Consider the following 23,717-nt stretch of genomic DNA (forward strand, 5'->3'; position numbering starts at 1 on the left):
TTTTTCTGGATGTAACCGTGTTTTGACATACACAGGATTAGCTTCACTCCAAATGCGGCAGTTTTGTTTGTTGACGTAGTCATTCAACCAGAAGTGCGCTTCATCGCTAATGGACGTAGTGCGCGATACGTATTTCGCACAGAACCATTATTTTCGAAATAAAATTGCACTATTTGCAAGCGTTGTTCAGGCGTGAGTCTATTCATGATGAATTGTCAAACCAAACTGAGAATAAATCACTTGACAGCTGTTAAATCGGTCGACATCTTGAACAGTAATGCCAACTTAAAGTTTTATACTTATACGAAAAAAAACACCCTATACAAACAGCTAATCACATAATATTCCTCTTCAGGATTGGTCTGCCTAAGAAACACAATTCCAGGTGAGAATTCATGAAATGATAGCCAAGGTTCCTAATATGAAGAATAATAAAGGCTACAGAACAGCACCCTGCAACACACTTATCTTCAAATAAATAAGTAAAAATGTTGTTTCGAATGAGAACTCAACATATTATACCAATCAATTCGTTAACGCCAATTACTCATAAATTACTCCAATTATTCCTAGAGAAAATCCACACAATCTGAACACTACGGAGCGATACACCAACAGGTTCAACGTTGAAAGCGAACATTCCTGCTGGAAATTCATACCATAAGCGGTTCAGTGAATTCCTTTGTAGTCCAATCAATGACCTCTGGTTTAGGGCCTATATACGTTGCAGTAAGTGAATTTCATGATCCCACATATAGGTTGTGATGGTTATAATCAAACTATGCTATGAATTTATCAACTGGGTAGGTTTGATAAGCCAACAGCGACTAATCAACCTGGCCACATAGTCCGGAACAATGTGGATGGGATATTACTCTGTTGATTCTGATTTTCTCTATAAAATGATTAGAAAATAGTATTTTTTAGGATTGAGCGATGACTATTTGTGGCCAGACTGAATATTTGAAAATATTAGAAACGGCCAATTGAAAAGTGCCCGGTCTACCATAGTAAAACTCTATTTTTTTTGGCAAAATTCGATTTTATTATTCAACATAGTTGCCTTCGAGGCAGCGATTATAGCGATCTTCCAACTTTTCAATACCATTTTTGTAGTACGATTTGTCTTCCGCTTCATTGGCGCTAGATTTCTTTCCAGCGAGCATTCTTCTGAGGTTTGAGAACAGAAAAAGTCACTGGGGGCCAGATCTGGCGAATACGGTGGATGCAGAAGCAATTCGAAGCCTATCATGCAATTTTGCCATTGTTTTCATTGATTTGTGACACGGCGCATTGTTTTGATGAAACAGCACCTTTTTTCTTTAAATGGGGCCGTTTTTAACGATTTCATCCTTTAAACGATCCAACAACGCTATATAATAATCGCTGTTGATGGTCTGGTCCTTTTGGAGGTAATCAATGAATATTATACCTCGCGCATCCCAGAATACTGATGCCATAACCTTGCCAGCTGACTGTTGTGTTTTTCCTCGCTTTGGATTCGGTTCATCGTGTGCAGTCCACTCAGCTGACTGTAGATTGGACTCCGGAGTGTAATGATGGAGCCATGTTTCATCCATTGTCACATATCGACGCAAAAATTTATTGCACTCAAATAGCTTCAAACACTGCTCAGTATCATTAACACGTTATTGCTTGTGATCGAGTGTGAGCTTGCGCGGCACCCATTATGCACAAAGCTTTTTCACGTACAAATATTCGTGAATGATATGATGTACACGTTTAGATGATATCTTCACAATGTCTGCTATCTCGATCAACTCTTTTAGGCTCCCACTGCGTTTGCCGTCGTCGGTAATAATTTCACCACGTTCAAACTCAGCATACCTATCAATGATGGTTGATTTTTCTGGTGCTGACCCCGGAAACTCTTCATCAAGCCAAGATTTTGCTTCAAATGTATTTTTCTGTTCAAAAAGCAATATTATATCAGCACACAAAATTCTTTTTTTTCCATCTCTTTTCAAATAACAAAAGTAGCTACACCCAGAATTGAATATCTCACAAAATAATGTTCAGACTGCTGTCAAATTTTGACACGTATCGTTTGAAGGTTGGTACTAGATGAAAATCATTATGGATTTTCTTGGAATTGAACATGCTAGTATTCTCGGAAAGAGCATTCGAATAATAGAAATGAAGGATTTTCACATACAAATATATCAAGCTGTGAGATTTTCAATTTTTTCGGATTATTTTTGTCATTTTAGCATATCAATAAATCACGTAATTCGGAGAATTCTAACATATCAACGTCTTCTTCTGTACTGAGGGTAGCTTTCAGCTTGCAGTAACTTGGCCATACTTCAAATAAATGGAAAAAGTATTCAGTCATTACATTTGCATACTGAATAATTCTATTCATTGCTCGGTTTCAATTATGTAGTAGAAATGCGGAGACATTCGTGTTAATCTTCTACTATTCTATGGATTTAATGATAATCGTTATTGTTCATAGAACTTCAAGCTGGTTATATCTCTCTGAAATGGTTAAATTAAACTGGCCACCTTTCCCAAAAGGTTATAAATGAGCTGGCTTTCATCGTATCAGATGTCCAACACGTAATATATACATATTACCTATTGTATCCAGAGGGTTATGATAAACCTGAGAGATTACAATGGTTATTTGAAACAGCTCCGAACATTCACGTCTAATGACTTTTTCTATGAACGTTTGTTGATGTAGTTGAAGTTTCACATGTCAATTGTCATTGAAATTTTAAACCTCATGCGAAATGTATCCGCAATTTTGAGATTTTTCTTTTTTATGGGTTCAAAACTAGTTCTTTCAGACAATATAAAAATATTGTCCCATAACATCACATTGATTCATATATGTTAGTGTAAGTGTAGTATACCCCTTATTTCATGAGTGGACAAAAATGGGCTTCATGCCGCAAACCGCCAAGTGTGTTTTAGGTTAGGATAATGTTCTGTGTTCATTGTATAGACAAGTTGAGAGCGAGTCGACAGAACGTGCTCTCTACGAAGTGGTTGTAATAAGTTGAATCTTGTTCTTAATAAATAAAATATTTATAATCATTAGAGTTTCGCTTTTCAATCCTAACAATATATACTGGATTATCTATGTCATGGTCCCGATTTACAGTTACCGTCATATGTTCAATTGGAGGTTAGCTATTTGAGAATATGAATCGTTTATCTACTGAATGTGGAAAAATTGTGAAAACGTACGTTTCTTACATTACGGGCAGATTATGGTCAACATAATCGTCCATCTGAGCATATGAGTGAAAAAATTCTAAGATACTGGATCTGTTCCTGATCTCATAAGGCCTATACATTATCGAATTGCACGCTGACCGAAAAAAAGTGTTGAAGAATTGATCTCCGTTCTTTGGCGCGCACAATATTTGGTCCTCCCTTAAGGCACGCTATGACGTTCTTTGAATCTGGATTCGCATCTCTATCCTTATAAAGTTCAATGGACACAAGAACTAAAAACAAATGACCATGGAATTCGTAGAACATATGCCGATTTAGTCCTTGAACAACAACGTTTGGATGACAATTTGTCATATATGACAAATAGAGAAACTAACTACTGAGAGACCATTACATCCACAAAAAGTCACTATATGATGCGCAATTAGGTCTGGTAAAGTGATTGGCCGGTATTTCAGTGAAAATGTAACTGAATCCTTCTGTTCTCATCGCTATAGCAAAATGATTCCCGATTGTTTTGGCCTGAAATTGATGATATGAGATTGGAAGAGATGTGGTTTCAGCAATATGGCGCAACAAGCCACACGTTTTCGCTTTATTGGGAAAAAATTTCCAGGACGCATAATTTCTCGTTTCGGCGATGTGAATTGGTCAAAACCAATATGCATCTCATGTATAAGGTTAATCATTCCATATTTCCCCAGAGTAGGTAATAAACATAGATAGAGGAAGCATATGTCATTTTCAGTAAGCAAATTTTGTTTCCAACATGAACTATCAAATTTGACATGAAGCGCGCGGAAATGAAAACATATCAGTGATACGATATTTCACTCAATTCGCGAGTTTCTTCACAAAGAACGCACTTATTATGTCCTATAGTGAATCAACGTTTGATATTAACCTGGAATATATTGAAATAAATGCTTAAATATATTAGAAATTCAGAAAACAAACTTCAAACACACCAAGCGACGTAAATCCACAGATGACACTAGGAGAGCAAAAGTTGCCAAACCTTGGATTTCAGCAGGTATAGATACAAAAAAAAATTAATATTCTGCTTATTTTAAATCCGACAATTAGACAAAATATCGGATTCCAAATATTCAAATTTGCTTATTAAATCGGGAATCACTCGAATGAATATATTTCATTCAATATAATATACATTCATAATGATATAGTAAAATTGTGGATTTGAGAATATATCACAATCCGACAACGTAATCTAACCATGTTGGGGACATGAAAAAATTGCGTATACTCCCTCTTTCCATGTTTATTACCTACTTCATGCATATTTCCAATTCGAAAATTCATCAATACATTTCGGGCCCGTTCTCCAAAGTTACAAATGACGAACATCTGAATTTTTTCCGTATATTGAAACCCCAAACCTCTCTCCAGACATTTATCCAGTAGTGAAACGGCGTGGAAAACATATTTCAGTTCATTTTCCCCGAAGACCGACCATATCCTAAGAATCCAGCTTCCATAAAGGACCGAATGTTTCAAATGAAAATCTTTCATCTCTGTCCCTGGCAATTTTTACGCTCCCAACTTCTAATGCTGTCGAATGGCATGTGCTGGTCGACAGGATCACGTATTCCTGGCCCGAATTCAAAAGTTCGTCTTAGTCTGATTTGTGCCAGGGTTAAAATCAATATGGCATACTAGCAGACCTTCTGGAGTATTGAAAATGGATCAGGGTCCTTATTGATGATTCATTTTTAATCCAGTCTGCAGCATGAGTTCCCGATATACGAGAAACGTGATAGATCTACAGAGGAACTTCTATATTCGATTTAGTGATGAATTTATAGGTTAGGTGAGGTTAGAATCGAAACTAAATTGATATAAGGAAATGTTGAATTTAGTCACAATGACTGTAACTTTGCAGTTTTGAATCGGGAAATTTTGTTTTGGTGTTAATTTCCTAACAAAAAATTCTATTATGGTGAAAATTTGCAATTGAATGTAGAATGACAATTTCAAGCCTCTTGAGAACTGTGTGTTGATCGCATAACTATGAAAAATTCAAGAAGAATATCTAAACAAATTCACTTTATATTTCTGTGCCACAATATCGATGAAGTAAAAATTTTGATAGTTGATATGAAATAACAATTTCAAGCTGAATTCTGAACTGACCGCATTATCAGAACTAAAGGGAATTATGAAAGAATAATAGAAAATAAATACCATACCTATGTTGGGCTCATTGTTGTGAAGTCAAAAGCTTCTGAGCTCTCTTTTATTCATGCGCCAATTGCAGCTTAGTGAATTTCCTGTTTCCTGTTTCATCATGTGAACCTGAGAAGGATGTCATCAACAATGGCTCCAAACCATATCCATCATCCCCTATTAGTACTTTGTTGGGTTTTGTATTCATAACTTTTCTAACTGGGGAATTTTTCCAAATTCTGGCTTCACGTGTCGTTCACCGATCCAGGCCAACTGACATTGACGCTTGTGTACATTTATTTAATATCACATGTCTCCGTGGATTTTTGGTTTCAAACTTCTATTTGAGTATAATATCAATCACTCAAATGGCTGTTGGGAAAAGGTAGTTATTTTGCCATAATTACTTTGCCTGCTCAACTTGCTCAGGGGTATTGGGGAATTCTAACCACTGATCAGTCTTCTCAATGATTTTGTTAATGACAGTACTCACGGTTAGCAACACCATACTCTGTGATATTCCTACATTCTTTCTGATACTCTGAATGAGATAGATAATGGAAGCATACCTTCATTTGTTGTTCTGAAGAGAGAGCACTCTCTTCTAGTTTGGAACCTTGGAACCGTGAATATTCGGTTCCGCCGTCGACGTGGAAGCATAGCCGGGATATCCCCATGGTTTTCTGCACTTGGGATTATTAAAATGAATCCATTTTATGTCTTCAGTCACAATGCGATGAAGAAATCTCTTTCGTCTTCGCCTTGCAAGCATCTGTTCACAAGCAAAAAAACGACGTTCAACATCTCTCGGCTTCAACTCGTACGGCACCCAATTTTCTTGTTTCTGTATCATTCCCATGACTTTCAGTCGTTTTGAAATGGCTTGTTGCGTCACTCCCAAAGATCCTGCCAATTAATGTTGCGTTTGACACGAGTCTGGATCAAATAATGCCTCCAATTCTGCATCTTCGAAAACCTTCTCCCGTCCACTGCCTTGCTGGTCTTCAACGTCAAAATCACCAATCTTGAAGCGTTGTAACCACTCTCGGCACGTTCTTTCTCTAATAGATGCCTCATCATAGGTATTTGAGAGTATTTGATGAGCCTCAGCTGCAGATTTCATTATATTGAAGCAGGAGATTAGAAACTCCCTCAAATGGCGAGAATTTGGCTCGTAAGCTGACATGTTTAATCGAGAATAACTCAATGATGCTGACACAAATCAACTAATATTTCGAAAGCGTTATGTTTAAAAATATCTGAGCTTATTTTATGACATCTACGATCTATTTATTTCGACTACCATTCACCGCTACAGTCATCTATTGCAAAGCAGCAAATGCAAAGTTGTACACCTAATGAATTAATAAGTTTTCCTTCTTTTTATTTATTGGCCCTAATGGATTGGGTGTGTCCACTGAAAGTTAAATCAATTTTTATTTTTTCAAAGAACGCAAACATTTACAGCTTCCTAGAACGAAATGAACATCAAAGAAACTTCATTCGAAACTTTAAGGAGCTTCAAAGTTAAATTACCAATTCGAATTTTACCAAAATTCTGAGTGGGTAAATATATAACACAATTAAAACTCCTTCCCAATTCCAACGTATCAGAATTTATCCAACGAAATTGTGTACACAAATTCCCCAACTCGGTCCCACCTTTATCGTCACCATTTCGATTGGGTTCCGCAGGAAAAACAGTTTTACCAACCCCACGGGGGAAGACTGAAATTGGTTTTTTAATACACTATCGAATTCAAGGGTACAGATCCTGCTTTACTATTTTACGTCTTTCGAGTGAGAAGGGGTGGAGAAGCGGCTTTATAAACTTTCCTCGGGGATTTTTGTAGATAAAGGGTCGAATGTCACGACCTGAATCTTATGTGCAGGGTGCACATCCACGAGAATGGCACGATATGGTAAATGTCGACAGGGGGTGGTTTATTGATTTGAGAGGTGAGAAGTTTGGATGTGTATTGCGTAGATTTTTGTCGAATATTGGACAGGAATGTCCATCTTTGAATATAAGAAATCCTTTATCCGAATTTTATTTGTTCAGAAGCAGATATTTGAATCCTGCTCGAGGGTGATTTTATTTGTTTTTTGAGTGCTTTCTCTCCAGCTATTTTTGGAGCAACCAAAACTTTTTCCTCTAATGAGTCTTACTGAGTAGCCTCAAAATCTCCCCATTGCAAAATGGTAGAGACGATTTTGTTTGTTTTTGTTGCTCTCAGTAAACAATTTAGTTATTTCAACTGTTTTTTAGCTGGTTAAAAAGTTTGGATGGTTGTTGTCTATGGTTTGATGATAATGACCAACCGTATTGACATTATCTGTTCAGTAAGGTTTGGATTAAGATGCATAGAATACCTGGTGTGTTTGTCGATTTCGTTTCAGACTTTTTGAGAGACCCACCTGTTGCTTTGGTGTTCAGCTTAACCAGAGTTCTGTAAGGTGGCGCTCTTTGAAATTTTTCGAATTCCCGTTATCTGCCTGGTGCCGTTTAAAAAGGAAATACTGATTTCAGACACTCCAAACATTCACAATAAATTACAATTCAGTTCATTTCAAATTTTCAATCAAATGAATGGAATATAATGACAGACCATAGAATATAAAATATTACTGTTCTATACTCAAAGTTCACGACAAGAGCGTAGGAATGTTGTATATGTCTGGTGATGGTTAATAGAATTGAAAAGAGTCTTATAGAAAATGTAATGTTGGTTGTGTAGATGGTGTAGAAACGCCTAGCACATATAAAAGAAAGAAAAAAAAAAAAGAGCGTAGGAATAGGGGTATACTGGAGGTAATTTTACACGGTGTTCCCAAATTGGAGATACAAATGAAAATGACAGATTTCCGGATCATTTTAAGAAAGAAAGTCCTATAACATGAGTCCCCAAACATTTTGTTTTGAGATACATGTGTTAAAGTTTAAGTTTTTTTCTCGTATAACCTTCCTTTCACGAGATATTTAATTTGAATTGGCCAGTTTAAAGTTTTCACCATTTGATATTCTAATTTTGAATGCAAATTCACAGAGTGATATTTTTTCTGGAAGGATGTCTTCTTCCTTCCTCCAAACCTATATTTTGGTAAATGGCTGTTAGTTTAGAAAAATGTAGAAGAAAACTCCACTACTACACTTTTTGGTTTGTTATAGTTTTGTCGTATCTGCTATCGATTTCGAGAAAAAATCTCTATAGTAATCCTCAGGAAAATCCAAATTATTATAAAGATCCAGCTCGTAAGCTCTAATGAATGCACTAATTATAAGTTTTGGTATTTATTTACCCATTCTGTAGCGAAGATTAATAAATATTTGATAAACTGTACGACACACTAGAAACAACCTGTATATTGAATGCAAAGCGTTTGTGGGCTTATATTCATGAAACTTTTTTTTCTCAAAATTATCCAAATAATATCTCATTTTCTTTCGTAACTCTAATTTGAGAACACCCAGTATAAGGTAAGAACAACCAAATTAGTAACAACAAAAATTATTTCGAGTAATTTGGTTCAAACTTCATTATCAAACTTCTTTTTTTAACATTACAGATATGAATAAAAGTTGTCGTCAACATTTTTTTTTCGATTCAGACCGGTGTCTGGTCTACCTAGTGTAACATTTGCAAGGAAAGACCAAATTTTACTCGAAGGAATCGAACAGTATCCTGTAACTGTCCTTCCAAGTCATTTTTGAGTAGTCTCAACCAGTACTATAAGGAGACGGTTGCATTCCACAAATTTAAAGATAAGAAGACTTTTAGAGTACCTCGGCTATCATCTAGACATAGAGCTACCCGTCGGCAATGAGCAGAACACTACCAAGACTGGCTTCTACCACAATGGCGCAATGTACTTTTTTCAGACGAGTCACGATTAGGTTTACAAAGCGATAGTCGACAGCAAAGAGTTTGGAGTGGTCCAGACAGACTGGAGCGACTCAATTTCACCCTGGAAGGTGTGCCCTTTCAAAACGGATCAATAATGTGCTGGGGGGTATAATGTTCGGTCACCGTACTCCACTTATTATTATCTTTGAATGAACACTTACTGGTGCCATCTACTTGAAAAACATCATTGAACCAATCATTGTTCTTCTACGCAACGAATTTGGGGATACCTTTATTCATAAAGATGATAATGCCTCACCACACCGCTCACGGAGGGTTCAAAACATTCTCCAAGAGAACAATATCCTGATAATGAACTGGCCAGCAAACTCACCAGTCATGAATCCAATTGGGCAAATATGAGATTACTCAGGGAGAGCAATATCCAATCGCCAATACCTACCTTCAACTTGTCATGAATTGAGTTTAGCCCTTCAGGAATAATGTAACGATATGCCTGAAAATGTCATTGACGACTTTAGGCATATTGGGCAGTAGATTGAAAGAAGAGGTGGTAATACTATTTCATATTTAATTATATCAATAATATTTGATAAGGATTCAGTTGTGGAATTACTATAATTAATCAAAAATAATCGATAAATTTAGACTTTTTTCTCATTTTTCTTTTCATGTCTCATCCTGCATAAAGTAAAGAGGAACAAATAAAAATTTCCTATCAAATATAATGCAGTTGAAATAGAGGAACATATCCATCTCATTTCAAGACCATAGCTCGTTTATTTCTTGAGAAACCTAAGAGCGGCAAGATTTTGACGATGTGTGTATATGCCATGAAATTATCGACCAGATTATAATAATGAAAAATTGATCTCAACAATCTTTCTGTCTTGTATTATCATTCGAAATTCTCAAGTTTATAAAAAAGCACCCGTTATTTACATAGAATTGTTTTAGAATTATTTTCATTTCAAAATGCAGTAAATCTTTTGCTCGCCCGAAAAAAAAATGGATGGTGAAATTTTCAGTGATCAGATTTTTCCTCCTCTGAACAATTTCCAATTATAATTCCATCCCACCGAAATGCACTCCGGTTCCAATCAGATTTGGGAGGTATATACGGTCAGTTTGGCAATCCGGGAAGTTTCGACAGGTTCAAATAGGGCATAGAGGGCGGCTATCGAGGTTTCGAATTTTCGCTGAGCTATAAATAGAGAGTTGGAGGCCTCATGGGTATCAACTACTGTTTCATCAAATTATAATCGCAAAACCCTTTCGAAATGGAATGTAGCTCTCGCTCCACCAGATATCGAATTAATCCAGAGATAGAAGAATGAATCTATAACATTTTCCACGTGCCGTTGAAAGCATTGCATTCGAAATATCGCCAATATGCAACACTGGAATATGCATAAATATGCAGAATTTGGAATTCTGAACTTGATTCGATGACTATTAAAGAGTTGATTGATGTTTGATGCATATACAGTGAAAAGACCATTCGAATTTCATTTGTCGAAAATAGATCAGAAGACCAATTTCACAAACCACTTGAGTGGAAAATGCTATTGTTCCATATGATCTATAGTTGAAATTTGATGGAAGCGTTTGCAAATTTTCAAAGCAATGAGTAATGATGTCAATCTCTATGTATACATTTGCAGCAGATAGATAGAATGAGTGCACTGAGAGAAGTGTTTATTTGATATTATCGAAAATGAAAATGCATTATAGTTAATGAATCATTTATTGGATATATGGACAAACAAATATTAGTTTCATGGAAATAAATAATTCATTTGAAATCCCACCAATAATCATAATTTATTATTACACTTTATTTACGCATAACTTATATTAATAATGCTGAAGAAATACCCATTTGTAGGAAATAAATAGAGTTGAGGTTGATATATCATTGAGTAATAATTAATAAACGTTATTTATATGTAATATGCTTAATAAAAAAATATTTCAATACAATAATGGTTAACGTATTTCTCAGATAATTATTTTGGTTGTTTCTTATATCCGATTGTTAGGGTCTGAGAAGAACCGTTTGACAAATTAGGTAATTTTTTAGAGTTCATATTGAGGGTATCTGGGTTTGATCCCTATTCATCTTGATCGTATCTGTTCCCTCTAACCAGTGTTCTGCCAACATTACTAATAACTAGGAAGGTACAAACGATCTGAACCCAAAATTCAGTACAGATGTGCTAAGCGGCGTTCAATAACCCCATAGTAACACAGATTTTATGTTTAAAAAGGAAATTCAAACCAAAGGAAAAGTTCAAAGAGAGATCCTTCAAGGAGATGCGCTTCTTTTTGAGGGATATGTCCTTAAACTTTTTCACAGATTGGATCGCTAGAATTATGTTAGTTTGTTAATTATTAATAAATCCTATATTATGAGTGAATAAATTATTGAGTTCTTGTAAGAGTTCATTTATAAATAGCAAATGTTCGTTAACTACCAGTTGAAAATTTGTTGATAATGAATTTGTTATTTGTGGAGATAACGTAAGTTCATATAAATTATTAATAACCGAAATTTATCAAATAGCTTGTGAACAAATATTTTATTCTCTATTAATAAACTTTTTTGAATGCATAATTTAACTATCAATGAATATATCAAATATAAATCTGCTGTAATAGTTGTAAATAAATAACCTCCGAATAAGTCCTTTATTAATAAAAAAATTTGGATTTCTCTCAGTGAGGTAATAAATGAACACACCCGATAGTATATCACTAAGGGCACAAAAATAAAATTACGCATTTTATTATCAGTACCCCTCATCTAGATGGACTCACAGAAAACAATGGCTTCATAGTTTATCACATCCATTCAATATACAGGGTATCTCATTTGAAAGTGTCCACCCTCGATAACTCAACAACGAATCAGAATTTGTGAAAATACTTAGAAAGGTCGATTTTTGATGACAGAAGAACATGATGTGAGATACAAAGCTTGTTTCTACTAGCAACCCCATATTCACAAAGTTAAAGGGTGTTTTTGTGGAATTATGGTACCGATAAAACTAAATGAGACAGAAATGTTCTAATTGCTTGTATGAATTTCTACTGAAAGAAAATTTTTCAACAAACAGTATTAGTGCAAATTTACCGCAAATGCTCAAAGTGCTTGCCATTATATTGCATACAGCGGTTTTGCATCGATCAACTCGAGTTTACGTTTTGCATCGGTAAGCTAGACTTGACGTTTTGCATCGGTCTGACCCATTTTACGTTTTGACTGTTTCCACAAAACTTTGATCACTCAATCAACTCGTTAATTATGGTTTTGACATATATGGTGGATTCAAAAATCAATTGAAAGTGAACATAGAACTGATTCCCTTCTCAATGCAGTTTGTCACTTACTTACGTTTCGCCGTTTTATCTATATTGTGACTTGATTTATTCGATTATGCCACATGAGAACTCTTTTCAAGATGAAGTATTAAAGAAAAACTGGAAATCAAACGAAATGCACGTTGATTGCTTCTAGGTACAAATGTGGCCCTGCACTTCATACAGGTATTCGCCAATATCATCTGCAGCTGTAATAAAGTGACACACCAACGGGAAGCATAAAAGTCAGTGTAGCATACGATATATACACGCATCCATTTGATAACAGCCATTTCAGGAGATAGTTATAAGCTTTTATGATAGCGTATAAAAGCGATGTGCAATTTCAACAACGCGTCCATGTCAATGAAGTACATAATGGGATAGGGTTGTGAGAATTATCGAACTACGATTGGAAAATAATTGACAAAATTCGAAAAAAATTGTTTGATTTATTTAGTGGTCAAAGGAATAATGCAGCAGTGCTAGACTTAGTGCAAGTATTGACAGATGACCGCAGTATATACCGAGCACCTCATATATTTACAACTGATTTCTTATGGAAGTTTTAGAAATATATTTATTCATAGTGAACTCAGTGATCCTTCTATGGTCCATTTGTTCAACGCATTTCAAACGAATATATTTTCTTAAACAATTTCTACGGATAATTTTATAATCAAAACTACGTGAAACATAGACAAAAATTTTGTGACCATGGGTTATCGAGTACAATTGAACTAAAGAACACTGAAATCGAAATATTTCGAATTCGTTGGGAGTATTCTTAGCTGAACAGGGTGTCCCATTTTCGATACTCATCTCGAGAATTAAAGAAGAGAACTTTTTTTTTCTAAATAATAAGATATCAGAAAGCAGATCATAGATATTCTGATTCGTTCTTGAGTTACATAGATCAATTGAAAATATAGTAATTGAAACAACACAATAATTTTTCGAACAAATTTGGTCATTAAAAATATTCAGAATAGCGCGATTTCTTATTGAAATTCATCCTGCATAAGACACACCTTTTGATGAATTCGAATATGGATCTCCCACCAATTTCATTTTCTGACTACCGGTAAAACAATAAACTGACAGCGTGAACTCAGCTGCCAGGTGCGCCCTGATGTGAATAAGATAATTGTGACAGCGGATAGCTGTCAGCTAAGTTCACATTTCCAGTGGAATCCTACACCAGATCTTTCCAAATTTCGAGTTTGAAATTTTTAAAAACTGTGAAGTTAGATTTTGTCTCAAATTTTCCATACGTACCCCTTGAAAAAAAAAATTTTAAGTTCCCACATGGAAATTTTAAACCATCATATCAATTGATTCGTTAGCGTTGATGACGAAAATGCTTGGAGTTCAGCGATTAGATCATCATCAATTCAGAAATTACAGCTCGTAAACTAGAATTTTTGAAACAATTTCCGATGATATTCTCGAGGTTGCCAACTCCCCTCAAGGCAAAATATGGATTTGAAACCTTAATATGTTTTAAATCACAGCTCGATCTATAAAAAATCATTATTTGAGGGGGCTGTGAGCAATATTTCAGTTGATTAGCTTGCTAGACTTCGCCCTTGATGTCATGATTGCCTGGCATATTATATTAAAGACGTTATTCATTTATATAACGATTATTGTGTAGAGATTCAATTTTTATGGTTTTTTCCAAATTTTGAGTTCGAAATTTTCCCAAACTTTGAAAAATTTGGTCTCGAATTTTCCATAACTATTAAACCCCTTGAAAAAAAATTTTTTTTTTCAAGTTCCCACATGGAAATTTTATACTATCATATCAAATATGACTAAGCTGACGGTATACATACACCAATTCATGAGACTAATCACGACGTTTTTCAACCACACGTGAGCAGAATTGAAAGAACGGAATTAGAAATTGGCGTGGGTATCGCAAATCCATAGAATGCGTTATAAAAAGCTGCTCCATGACCCAATTACGGCTCTCCTCAATGGAGCCACTGGAGCTTGAACGGGTAGTAATGAACTTTCATCTATACCTTTCGCGTCAACTTCACGACTCTGGGAATATTGTCATCTGTGCCAGCCAGCAAGGCTGAAGATTTTCCGTTATCTCCTCTGTCGGAGAAAGAAAACTGCTTGCCGTATTTTTGATGGATGCGGAGATACTCGATTTAAAAATAGAAATGATTTCGTTAGGTTCTGTTTCTCAATTTGTTGAGCAAATATACCAGTGCGATAATAGGTCAAATTTTTGAGCAATTTGTTCGGCGAAAATATATAGTCGAAAATTTCACTCAATATAGAAGGGTTTTTGGTTAGAAGGAGTCATGATTCAGTTCTTGGAAAGTCTGTAGAATGTTTGAAGAAAGTCTATAGAAGGTCTATAGAAAGTCTATACAGGGTCTATATAAAATCTATAGAAAATCTATAGAAGGTCTATAGGAAGTCCATAGAAGGTCTATAGAAAATCTATAGAAGGTCTATAGAAAGTTCATGTAATGTCTATCGAAAATTTATAACATGTCTATAGAAAATACCGACACACCGAAAAATAATAAAATGAAAGGAAATTTCAATAAAGGTATTAGAAAAAACTGAATCTGTTGCAATGTTTGTCTTCAATCTTTCTGAACGAATCAATCAACATGAAGTTCACTGATGGCCAATGGAAAGTCTATAGAATGTCTACAGAAAGTGTATATTATGTTTCAAGAAAGTCTATAAAACATCTATAGAAGGTCTATCAAAAACGTCCAGGAGATCTACAAAAAGTCTCATGAATATTTTGAAGACAAACTTTAATAGATTCAGTTCTGAAGAATAAATTTCTCTAATAATATTCCCCAACATCAATTCAGTTCTTTTAGACATATACTACATTTCTGCCTCATCTTATTTCATGACCCGAAAAAGACCTCAGCAACCTAACGCTCCCCAAACATATATTTGCTGGAATGAAGGGTGAAAAACCGGTGGGAAACATCGAAAAATAATAACAGGCAAGGGAAATTTCAATAAGGTATCAGGAAAAATTGAATTTTCTCCCATGTTGTTCGTCTCCTCTGTTTCTGTACGAATACCTGAGCGTGTATAGAAATATGGCTTCAATTACTCAGTTGGCTGGTTCTGTGTAGGACTCAGGAAAGGTATATAAGGGTTGCGTTGGAATTTTAGATTATATGTTTGTAGAATATGGCCAACAGTATGTGACATTTTCAGAGATGAGTTGGAAAAGAAACGAAAAAGGGAGACCTATTCAGTATTTCATTTCATATTGATATTCGAAACAGAACCTATGTCATTCGAGCATGGTAATGTTAAAATCATTCATTTCATTCTGAAATGTGTATACCTACTATTATTCCTCCATTTACCCTTCATTGTTTAATTTTTGGGAGGTTTGGCGCTAAATCTCTAGTCTAGTGTCTTCATAGCCTGTATAGAAAACCAACCTTCCTTAGATTTATTTTATGGAACGATTCATATCTTTATATTTCATTGCAAGATACATAAAACACTGTTCTTGAAAAGCGAGAACACGAAAGCAGGTAAGTTCCCATATTCAAGTATTGGCTCGAAGAAAATTACGTGAAATTCAAGAAGAACTCAAAGTGCAATTCTGGCAGCCTGGCTTATAACCAGGGACATACCAAGATGTCAAACCCTTCACACAAGCAGCTTATCTAACAAAACCTGCAACTGCTGTGTCGTCTTCACAGAGCTGGAACTCTTCAATAGGAAAGGTCGTGCAATAGCTACACATAAATTAGGACTTGTTGAATTTTCTGCATTCATGGAGTCTCAAAATCGTGAAGAAGCATATCAGCGTCATCTTTTTGTTCACATAGGTGGACCTGCTCTATCATATTCAGATCCTTTATTAGAAGCTGTTGATGTTCGGGAAATATATGATGAATTTCCAGAAAAGAAAGGTGGTTTGAATGATTGTATGATAAAGGTCGATCTTCAAAATGACTTCTATGGAATTGTGATATGAGACTTACCATCATAAATTTATCAATGTCGACCTTTGTGGATTGTTCATTTTATATTGTTTAACATAGCTACTTAGGTCATAAAGTGTTATGTAGCGAATCCATTCTATTACTTGGCAAAATTACGATACTTAAATAATTCTCTATATCTCAGAAATGGACGGTTGTATAATATATAGTAAGTACAACAAAGGAGTAAGCACTGGTCCTTGGGGAACCTCATAATCTCAATGACAACATAAACATCTGTCCCTTCTCCCTGGGGGTTTCCTTTTTATGAATTGTAGACATCAAGAGCTTCTGTAGGTTTCATGACTCTCCTGAGATTTTTCCTCGAGTTTTTTGATTGTTTTCTTCAGGAAAATAAATAAGCTTCCATCTCTCAACTCAGCGTATAAAAATATTGAGTAAACAGAATTAAATTACGTAAATAGTTCATGAAGTATTTCATTCATACTGAAATGCTTTCGACTGATCGATACCAGAGAGCATAATGGATTCAGCACAGTATTTGTATGTAAATTGTACATGTTATTTATGCAGATTATTTTAGCGGTCAATTGATTTCGCCAATGAGAAGATTATGTCCAAAATTGGTATCTCAGTTTCAATCTTCTAATTCATTTCGTATGTACTAAAGGTGTCTGGATAAAAAAAAGGCTGGTCTGAAATCTGGAGATTTTGAGTATTCCTTCATTAATGTGCCAATTGCGCTCTTGGAGGCAATGGAACAATCTAAATGTATGTATGGAAGGAAGTTAGAAGGGCAAGAACAAATGGGCTCTCAAAAGCTCGTGACTCCAGTGATTTCCTCATTTGTTTTTAGATATTTTGCTTGAATATTCTACGTTTCCGGCTATACTCAACTGAAATAATCATTGTTTTCTAATGAGAGGTTTCATCGTTCATTTCATGACGATATGCCACTAACGATGAAAAACGATATCAGCTGAATGGCTACGGTTGCATCACCATATTCGTTTCATGAAATTTTTCATGCCCAGTTTTCACATTTGTGGCTGTATGTCCTCGATCACTTCACGAATTCCATCTAGGAGGTCTTGAATCGCGATTGCGGAAAAATGGCATAGATTTTATTTTTCACGCAATCCAAAAGAAAAAAGCCTAAAGGTGTCAAATCACAAGATCTTGGTTGCCAATCGTGACAAACTCTTCGAGAATTAACATTGCTAGGATACTTGTTTTGCAAGGTTGCGATTTTTTCGTTGCTTGATACAGCTGTCGGAGACGAGCGCTCGAAAAACAGTAAATGTCTTGTTTCAGGAACTGGCGCATCCGTCATTTTGTAGCATCATCAGGACCAACGCAAAATCTACTAATGATGTTTTTCAATTCTAAGGATGAGAATATTTCAAGTCATTCTCCATAAATGCTCTAATATGCTATATAGAGAAAGGCAATATATTTATTCAGCTCTTAACCTCTATTTCAAGTAAACATTTCTGTGAAAACAGCAATGTTTCCCTTGTCTTTTGAATGTGCTTTTATTGCTTGAAATAAGATGAAGAGGGATAATTGTTTCAGAAAACGATTGTGACGTGTGTCGACCACATATTTTTGGAAATGTTCCAATAAAATTGAAATCAAATGTTATTACCTTAAAAATTTATCAACAAAGGACACCATTTTCCGATCCACCCTATGTATTTTATGTAAACAACTGCCGAGTGATCTTTCACCGAGAACGATCGACTATGGCCGAATTTCAGGTAACTAGATATATGCAGTCTGCTTAATTAAGAAAATGTTAACATCATCAATCGCAATTGATATTGATATACCACAAAATTCTGAAAATGGATGAAAATAATATCATGGCTTGCAGAATATTTTTGTCCATTCTAGAAAAAGTACCTCCTCGAGCGGGACTCGAACCCGCAACTCACGAATCACTAGTCTGATGCTCCAACCAATCGAGCTTCCGAGGATTCTGAAAATAAATAAAATTCCACCGCTTAATTTTTTGAAAAACACTGAAGAACTTGATATCTTTTTCCTCACCCTGAATATATTTTTTGCGTGCAGGAATCACTTTTCTCTATAGTGGACTTCAATAAAGTGTATGAAAAATCGACGCATACTCGATTTGGTCTATAAATTCGAAAGAATGTATTCACAATGGCCAGTTATTTTAGCACCCTGTATAATTCAAACGGTCGAATTCAGAGCGGTGATGCAATGAAGACATTTCATATCCTCAACATATAAAAAATTTGAGCATATACACCAAAACCAAATTTCTTTTCGAAGCCAGACCTTTCTAATGAGAGCAACTGTTTTTAACAACTATCATAATTTTTTGATTATACACTGCAATTGTTTGACTATGACAGCAAAATTAATATCTCTCCAAGTCCATTCAATAGCATCCGGAGTTCACTAAAACAATTATGTTAAGCGTAATCTAAAAACGGAATAGAACAGTCTCATTAGCTGGGAAACACGAAAAGAACAGAGCAGTTCTTTATGCTGCTCGAATTGGATGAATACTTTATTACAGATCTCGCCTGAATGTAGGCTCAACGAATCGTGTACAGATGGTTCACTCATTCTTTGTGAGAATATTCTTATAAAATAAAAAGGAAGGATCTGTTGCAACTTTTTATTAATTTAGCACATTACATTTCTCAAATAATTTACTTTGAACGAAAGGCAAACCTTAGCATTTTGAATACAATGAATATAATAATACTCATTGAGAAATGCTTAGACCTGTTGCACCAAATGAAAGCTAAAGCAACAAATCAGAAATTATTCAACAAATTTATTTTTTTCTTCAAATTTGAAAGAATGCAAAGTAGTTTGGTGCAATAGGCTTCTGTTCAATTCAAAGAAATTATAAGAGAGAAGAACGAAGTCCAGTTCCAGAGTCCTAATGAACTACTCCAGGATGGCTTCAAGGTGGTTATTTATTCGCTTCTTCAAGTCTCTTGATTTGAGCACTTTTTGTGTTGGCTAGCGATGGTGAGGCATTTAGTCACCAAAAGATTTGGAGTTTCTTCCTTCTCCCCAGAATTAGCACTAGTCTTTTGCAGCTAGACCCATTCTCATAAGGTGCTTCCTGAGGAGACAATCCCCATAAGGAATTCAGTGAGGAGAAGTAACATATTGTTGCTAAGATCCAGATACTGGTTAGATCTCGCAGTATCAAAGTTTCGAAGAGACTCTTTGGAATTATTCAATCCTGATAGATTCTGGCAGATTTTCTTTTTCGGTTTTTTCTTTTTCCTGAAACTCTTTCTTGTAGATACATTTATACCATAGTAAGGTTCTCGGCCAATGAAAGAAATTTGTGCTCCTTTTCTGGCCTCTTCATTTCCTTTGATTCCGTTGTGATCGGGCACCCAGACTAAACAGACCTTGTTATTTTTACCTATTTAATTGAGATTCCTGCTACACATCAAGACCATCTTAGAATGTGAGCTAAATGCGTTAATTGAAGTCTGACTATCAGATTGTATCGCTATATCAAATTTCTGATAGTTTCTCATTTGGTTAATTTCCACAAATCTTTCTATTGCTTGAAAGACACTTAGACAACATCCTAATCATTTCAATGCCACTCCCGAATACTGCAGCACCAGTCACCGTCGTGATTTTAGAACAGTGTGTATACCATTTTATGGTTTTTTTTGAGAACTTGGATTGTGGACTCCCTTTCACAATCTTCTTCTCTACTCAGTATCGTAGTAAAGGTTTTCTCGATGCTTGTTTTCTTGATCATCCCGTCACTGGGAAGGTTTGCTGATGGTAATAATTGATCAGGGAGGCTCTCGGATTCCCAGTTCCCTCATTTCTGGTACCTTCCCTGGATAGTCTTAGAATGGTCTCATGGGGTACTCTATCTACAGCCAGATAAAAAGATGTGAGATCTGTAATTATCTCCAATTTCCTAGTTGGGCACCTTCTCATACCTCCATTGATGAAAACACAGGCTAACCTTCGTATTATATTGAGGGTTCTCCTTGTGATGTTTTGACTTGCTCTGACATGCCAAACTGTTGCTTCATAAGTTATTATTGCTCTCATACTAATGACGTACATCCATCTGAGTATTTTTGGGTTACATCCCCAAGTCTTACCAGCCAGATTTCTGCACAACATCAAGGCCTTTGTAGCTTTGTTAGCAGTAACCTTGATATGCTTACCTTGAGAAGCTTACTACTCAGGGTTATTACCAGATATTTGACTCTAAGATATCCCCATTTAGAGATTTCATAGCTGGAAATTTCCTATTCCGAGTGAATGGAATAACTGTAGTCTTGGATGGATTAATGCTGAGCCCCATTGACAAGCACCATTGTTCAATAATAATGAGGTCCTCCTATATCAAATTGCACAAGGTGTTTGATAACCCACCTGTATCTCAGCAATTATCGTCTTCAGTATTTTGTACATACATTTAATAATGGTTGTGTTCACCTCTCACCTTTGGGTGCCTCTCACCAATACACATGATCTGTTATCAAAGGTTCCAGATATGTCTAGGAAGACTCGTTGTTATCTCCTTGTTATTCAGAGTACTTTGGACGGCTTCAGTCAGTTGATACAGAGCAGTCTCTGTTGAGCCTGCTCTCTAAGCATGCTGATATCTTAGAACCTATAATATGTGAGCTCAATGCTTTGATTGCGGCCTGACTGTCAGAATGTAATCCACTTCACATTTCTGACTAGAATCATTTCCACAACGAAGTCATAGTTAAGCCAAGAAAATAATTAGCTTCATCAACATGTTTTTTCAAGCAACATCATTTAAATAAGAACAAACGTCGAACAAAACTCCCCTCCAATTGATATCATACCATTCTTGAACGAACGGGAAACTCAGCGTGAATAATAACAGAGAAGGTTCCAATTGTAAATTTCGAGGCCACACTTTCGAAAGAAAAAGATAATTAATACGCGGCGAGGCTCTGTGTTCCCGCAGAACCCAACGTCGAAACTATACTCGCCAAGTTGCCACTTCCACAAGATGTAGGCGGAAATAGAGCAATGAGTCCGAGACCATTCACACAGAAGTTGCTATTATGTTGAAATTCGATAATATAAAGCGGCGAAAGTCGTTTCAACGTTATTGTTCCTACCATAAAATTGAAATATGTCCTCTGTTTCCGTTTCCTCCTATATTTTCATCAGTTCTACTTGATTCTAATGTTCGGGATATAATTCATTTGGAGATGTTTTAGGAGTTACGAATGAAAAGGTGAATTGTTTATATTCTATGACTAACCTCAAAACATCGTTTTTTTTTTTCGTTCTTGAGGGGTGGATTTTGGCATTCAGAGGAAAAGGTTGAAGATAAATGGAATATTGGCTCGAATATCAAACATGATTGAAAGGTTTTTGATTTCACATCAATCATATTATATTCAGTGGTTTTTGATTTATGGATTTAATGGCGTAAACATCATTATATTGCTTTGTGCTTATTTTATTCATTATATCGAGGTTTCTCGGCGGTGTTATTATGCAAATTTTCGATTTTCCTTTTCATATTTGATGATATAATATTAATTATGGTCTCATTCTCTAACAGATATTGTTTTTTTGTTTCAGTTCCTTCTAGAATGAACCCACGCAGAGAAACATTGGACCATACAGGTGGGTGAAAGTTTTTTCATGTAGAAGTTATTGGACTAGTAACTAGTGCAATAGTATTATATTTTGAACAATAACCTATAGCTTCTTAGTCTACCGAAGGCAGGGAAAGCTTTTTGAATACCTTTGGTATGAAAAGAATTTTGGGTTCAAATCCAAGAACTTCGTCTCACAAAATTTGGACCACTTTGAACAACTTCAACATTTCTGATCCTATTTTGATTAAATTTGGTTTGATTGAGTGGTATGTATTACCAGGTAATTTGAGTACCTGATTACTTATTTTTCAAATTATCAAATATAAAGTTGATTTTGTCAATCTTTATGAAACAAGGGAAAAGGAGGTTATAAAGAGAACGGAAACTTTTTATGTTAATCAGTTCTTCTTCACCTAAAAATTCAACCATATCTATTCATATCTTGAATCTTACTACTCTAACTCTACATTTTTAACTTAATTATATCTACTATCTCTATACTTCAATATAGTGTAGAAAAATTAGGCCTGAAGATTAGGGTAGCATTAAGATGATTAAAAATGTAGAGTTAAGGTAGTTACTTACTCTATACTAAACTATAGAGTCACAAAATTAGGCCTAAAAGATTAGGGTACTATGTATAAATATAGTATAATCGTGTGTAGGTTACTATGTACTACGTAACTGTTGCATAAATGCAACAGTTATACTATAGTTTTACATGTCAATTATTGATCTGCTACCGGTTTGTATATATCCGAAAGTCTCTAGTCGACTTTAACAATGAAACCCAAAAATCTTTGTTGAATTCCACAGTACATTAGTCTCCAAAGAAGAGGTACATACATAAAATTGAGTAAAACAAAAAACCTTGAAAGAATTACAAATCCTTGACGACTCTCCTTTTCTAAAGACTTACCCTTGATGATATAGGGGTCAAACTTAGGGGACAAAGAATCGTTTTCAAAAGAGCTAACCAAGTTCTCCAAAAATACAGACAACGATTACTGGAAGATTTCGAGATTTAGAAAAATCTCCTCAGATTAGCAACAATGTTGAAAAAATGTTCTGTCTCGGTCACCAGATGCTAAAAGATTGAAAAAGAAGAATCGAAAAAAATTTCCTAAACACGCTCAAACTCGAATCATCGCTGAATAAACTCTTACAATTGTATCATACGCGTTAGCCAATTCAGGCCATATAATAGAAAAAATCCAATATTGGGCAATCAAGTGCAGAAAGCAGAAGTTATAGATGTTTTCAGCCTTTCTCATGCTGTCTAGGTTGTAGTAGATACCAAAGTGGAAATAAGCATTGCAATATGTATGATGACGTTTGCAATGATGTCATAACGTGGAAACACTATCGTGAAAACTTAAGCTATTTTTCCACTCTCAAGACCAAACCATTCCTTATTTAACAATTACTGTTTCTTTCACACCGTCCACATTTCCCATGAATTTTTTTTCAGTTTCAAAGTAATCTCAGAGGGTAATTGCGGACAA

General features: G+C 35.3%; 1 protein-coding gene across 1 annotated transcript in view; it reads left to right on the plus strand.

The window, feature by feature from the left end:
- LOC123683139 overlaps positions 1–23,717 on the plus strand; it is a 95,490-nt gene that overhangs the window by 27,993 nt on the left and 43,780 nt on the right. Inside the window, exon 2 of the mRNA XM_045622037.1 lies at positions 22,193–22,237. Within this exon, the coding sequence (XP_045477993.1) occupies positions 22,204–22,237 (34 nt within the window). The 5' untranslated portion in view covers positions 22,193–22,203. The remainder of the gene's footprint in view (positions 1–22,192; positions 22,238–23,717) is intronic.

This window comes from Harmonia axyridis, chromosome 6, assembly GCF_914767665.1.
Source record: "Harmonia axyridis chromosome 6, icHarAxyr1.1, whole genome shotgun sequence".
Classification (NCBI taxonomy): domain Eukaryota; kingdom Metazoa; phylum Arthropoda; class Insecta; order Coleoptera; family Coccinellidae; genus Harmonia; species Harmonia axyridis.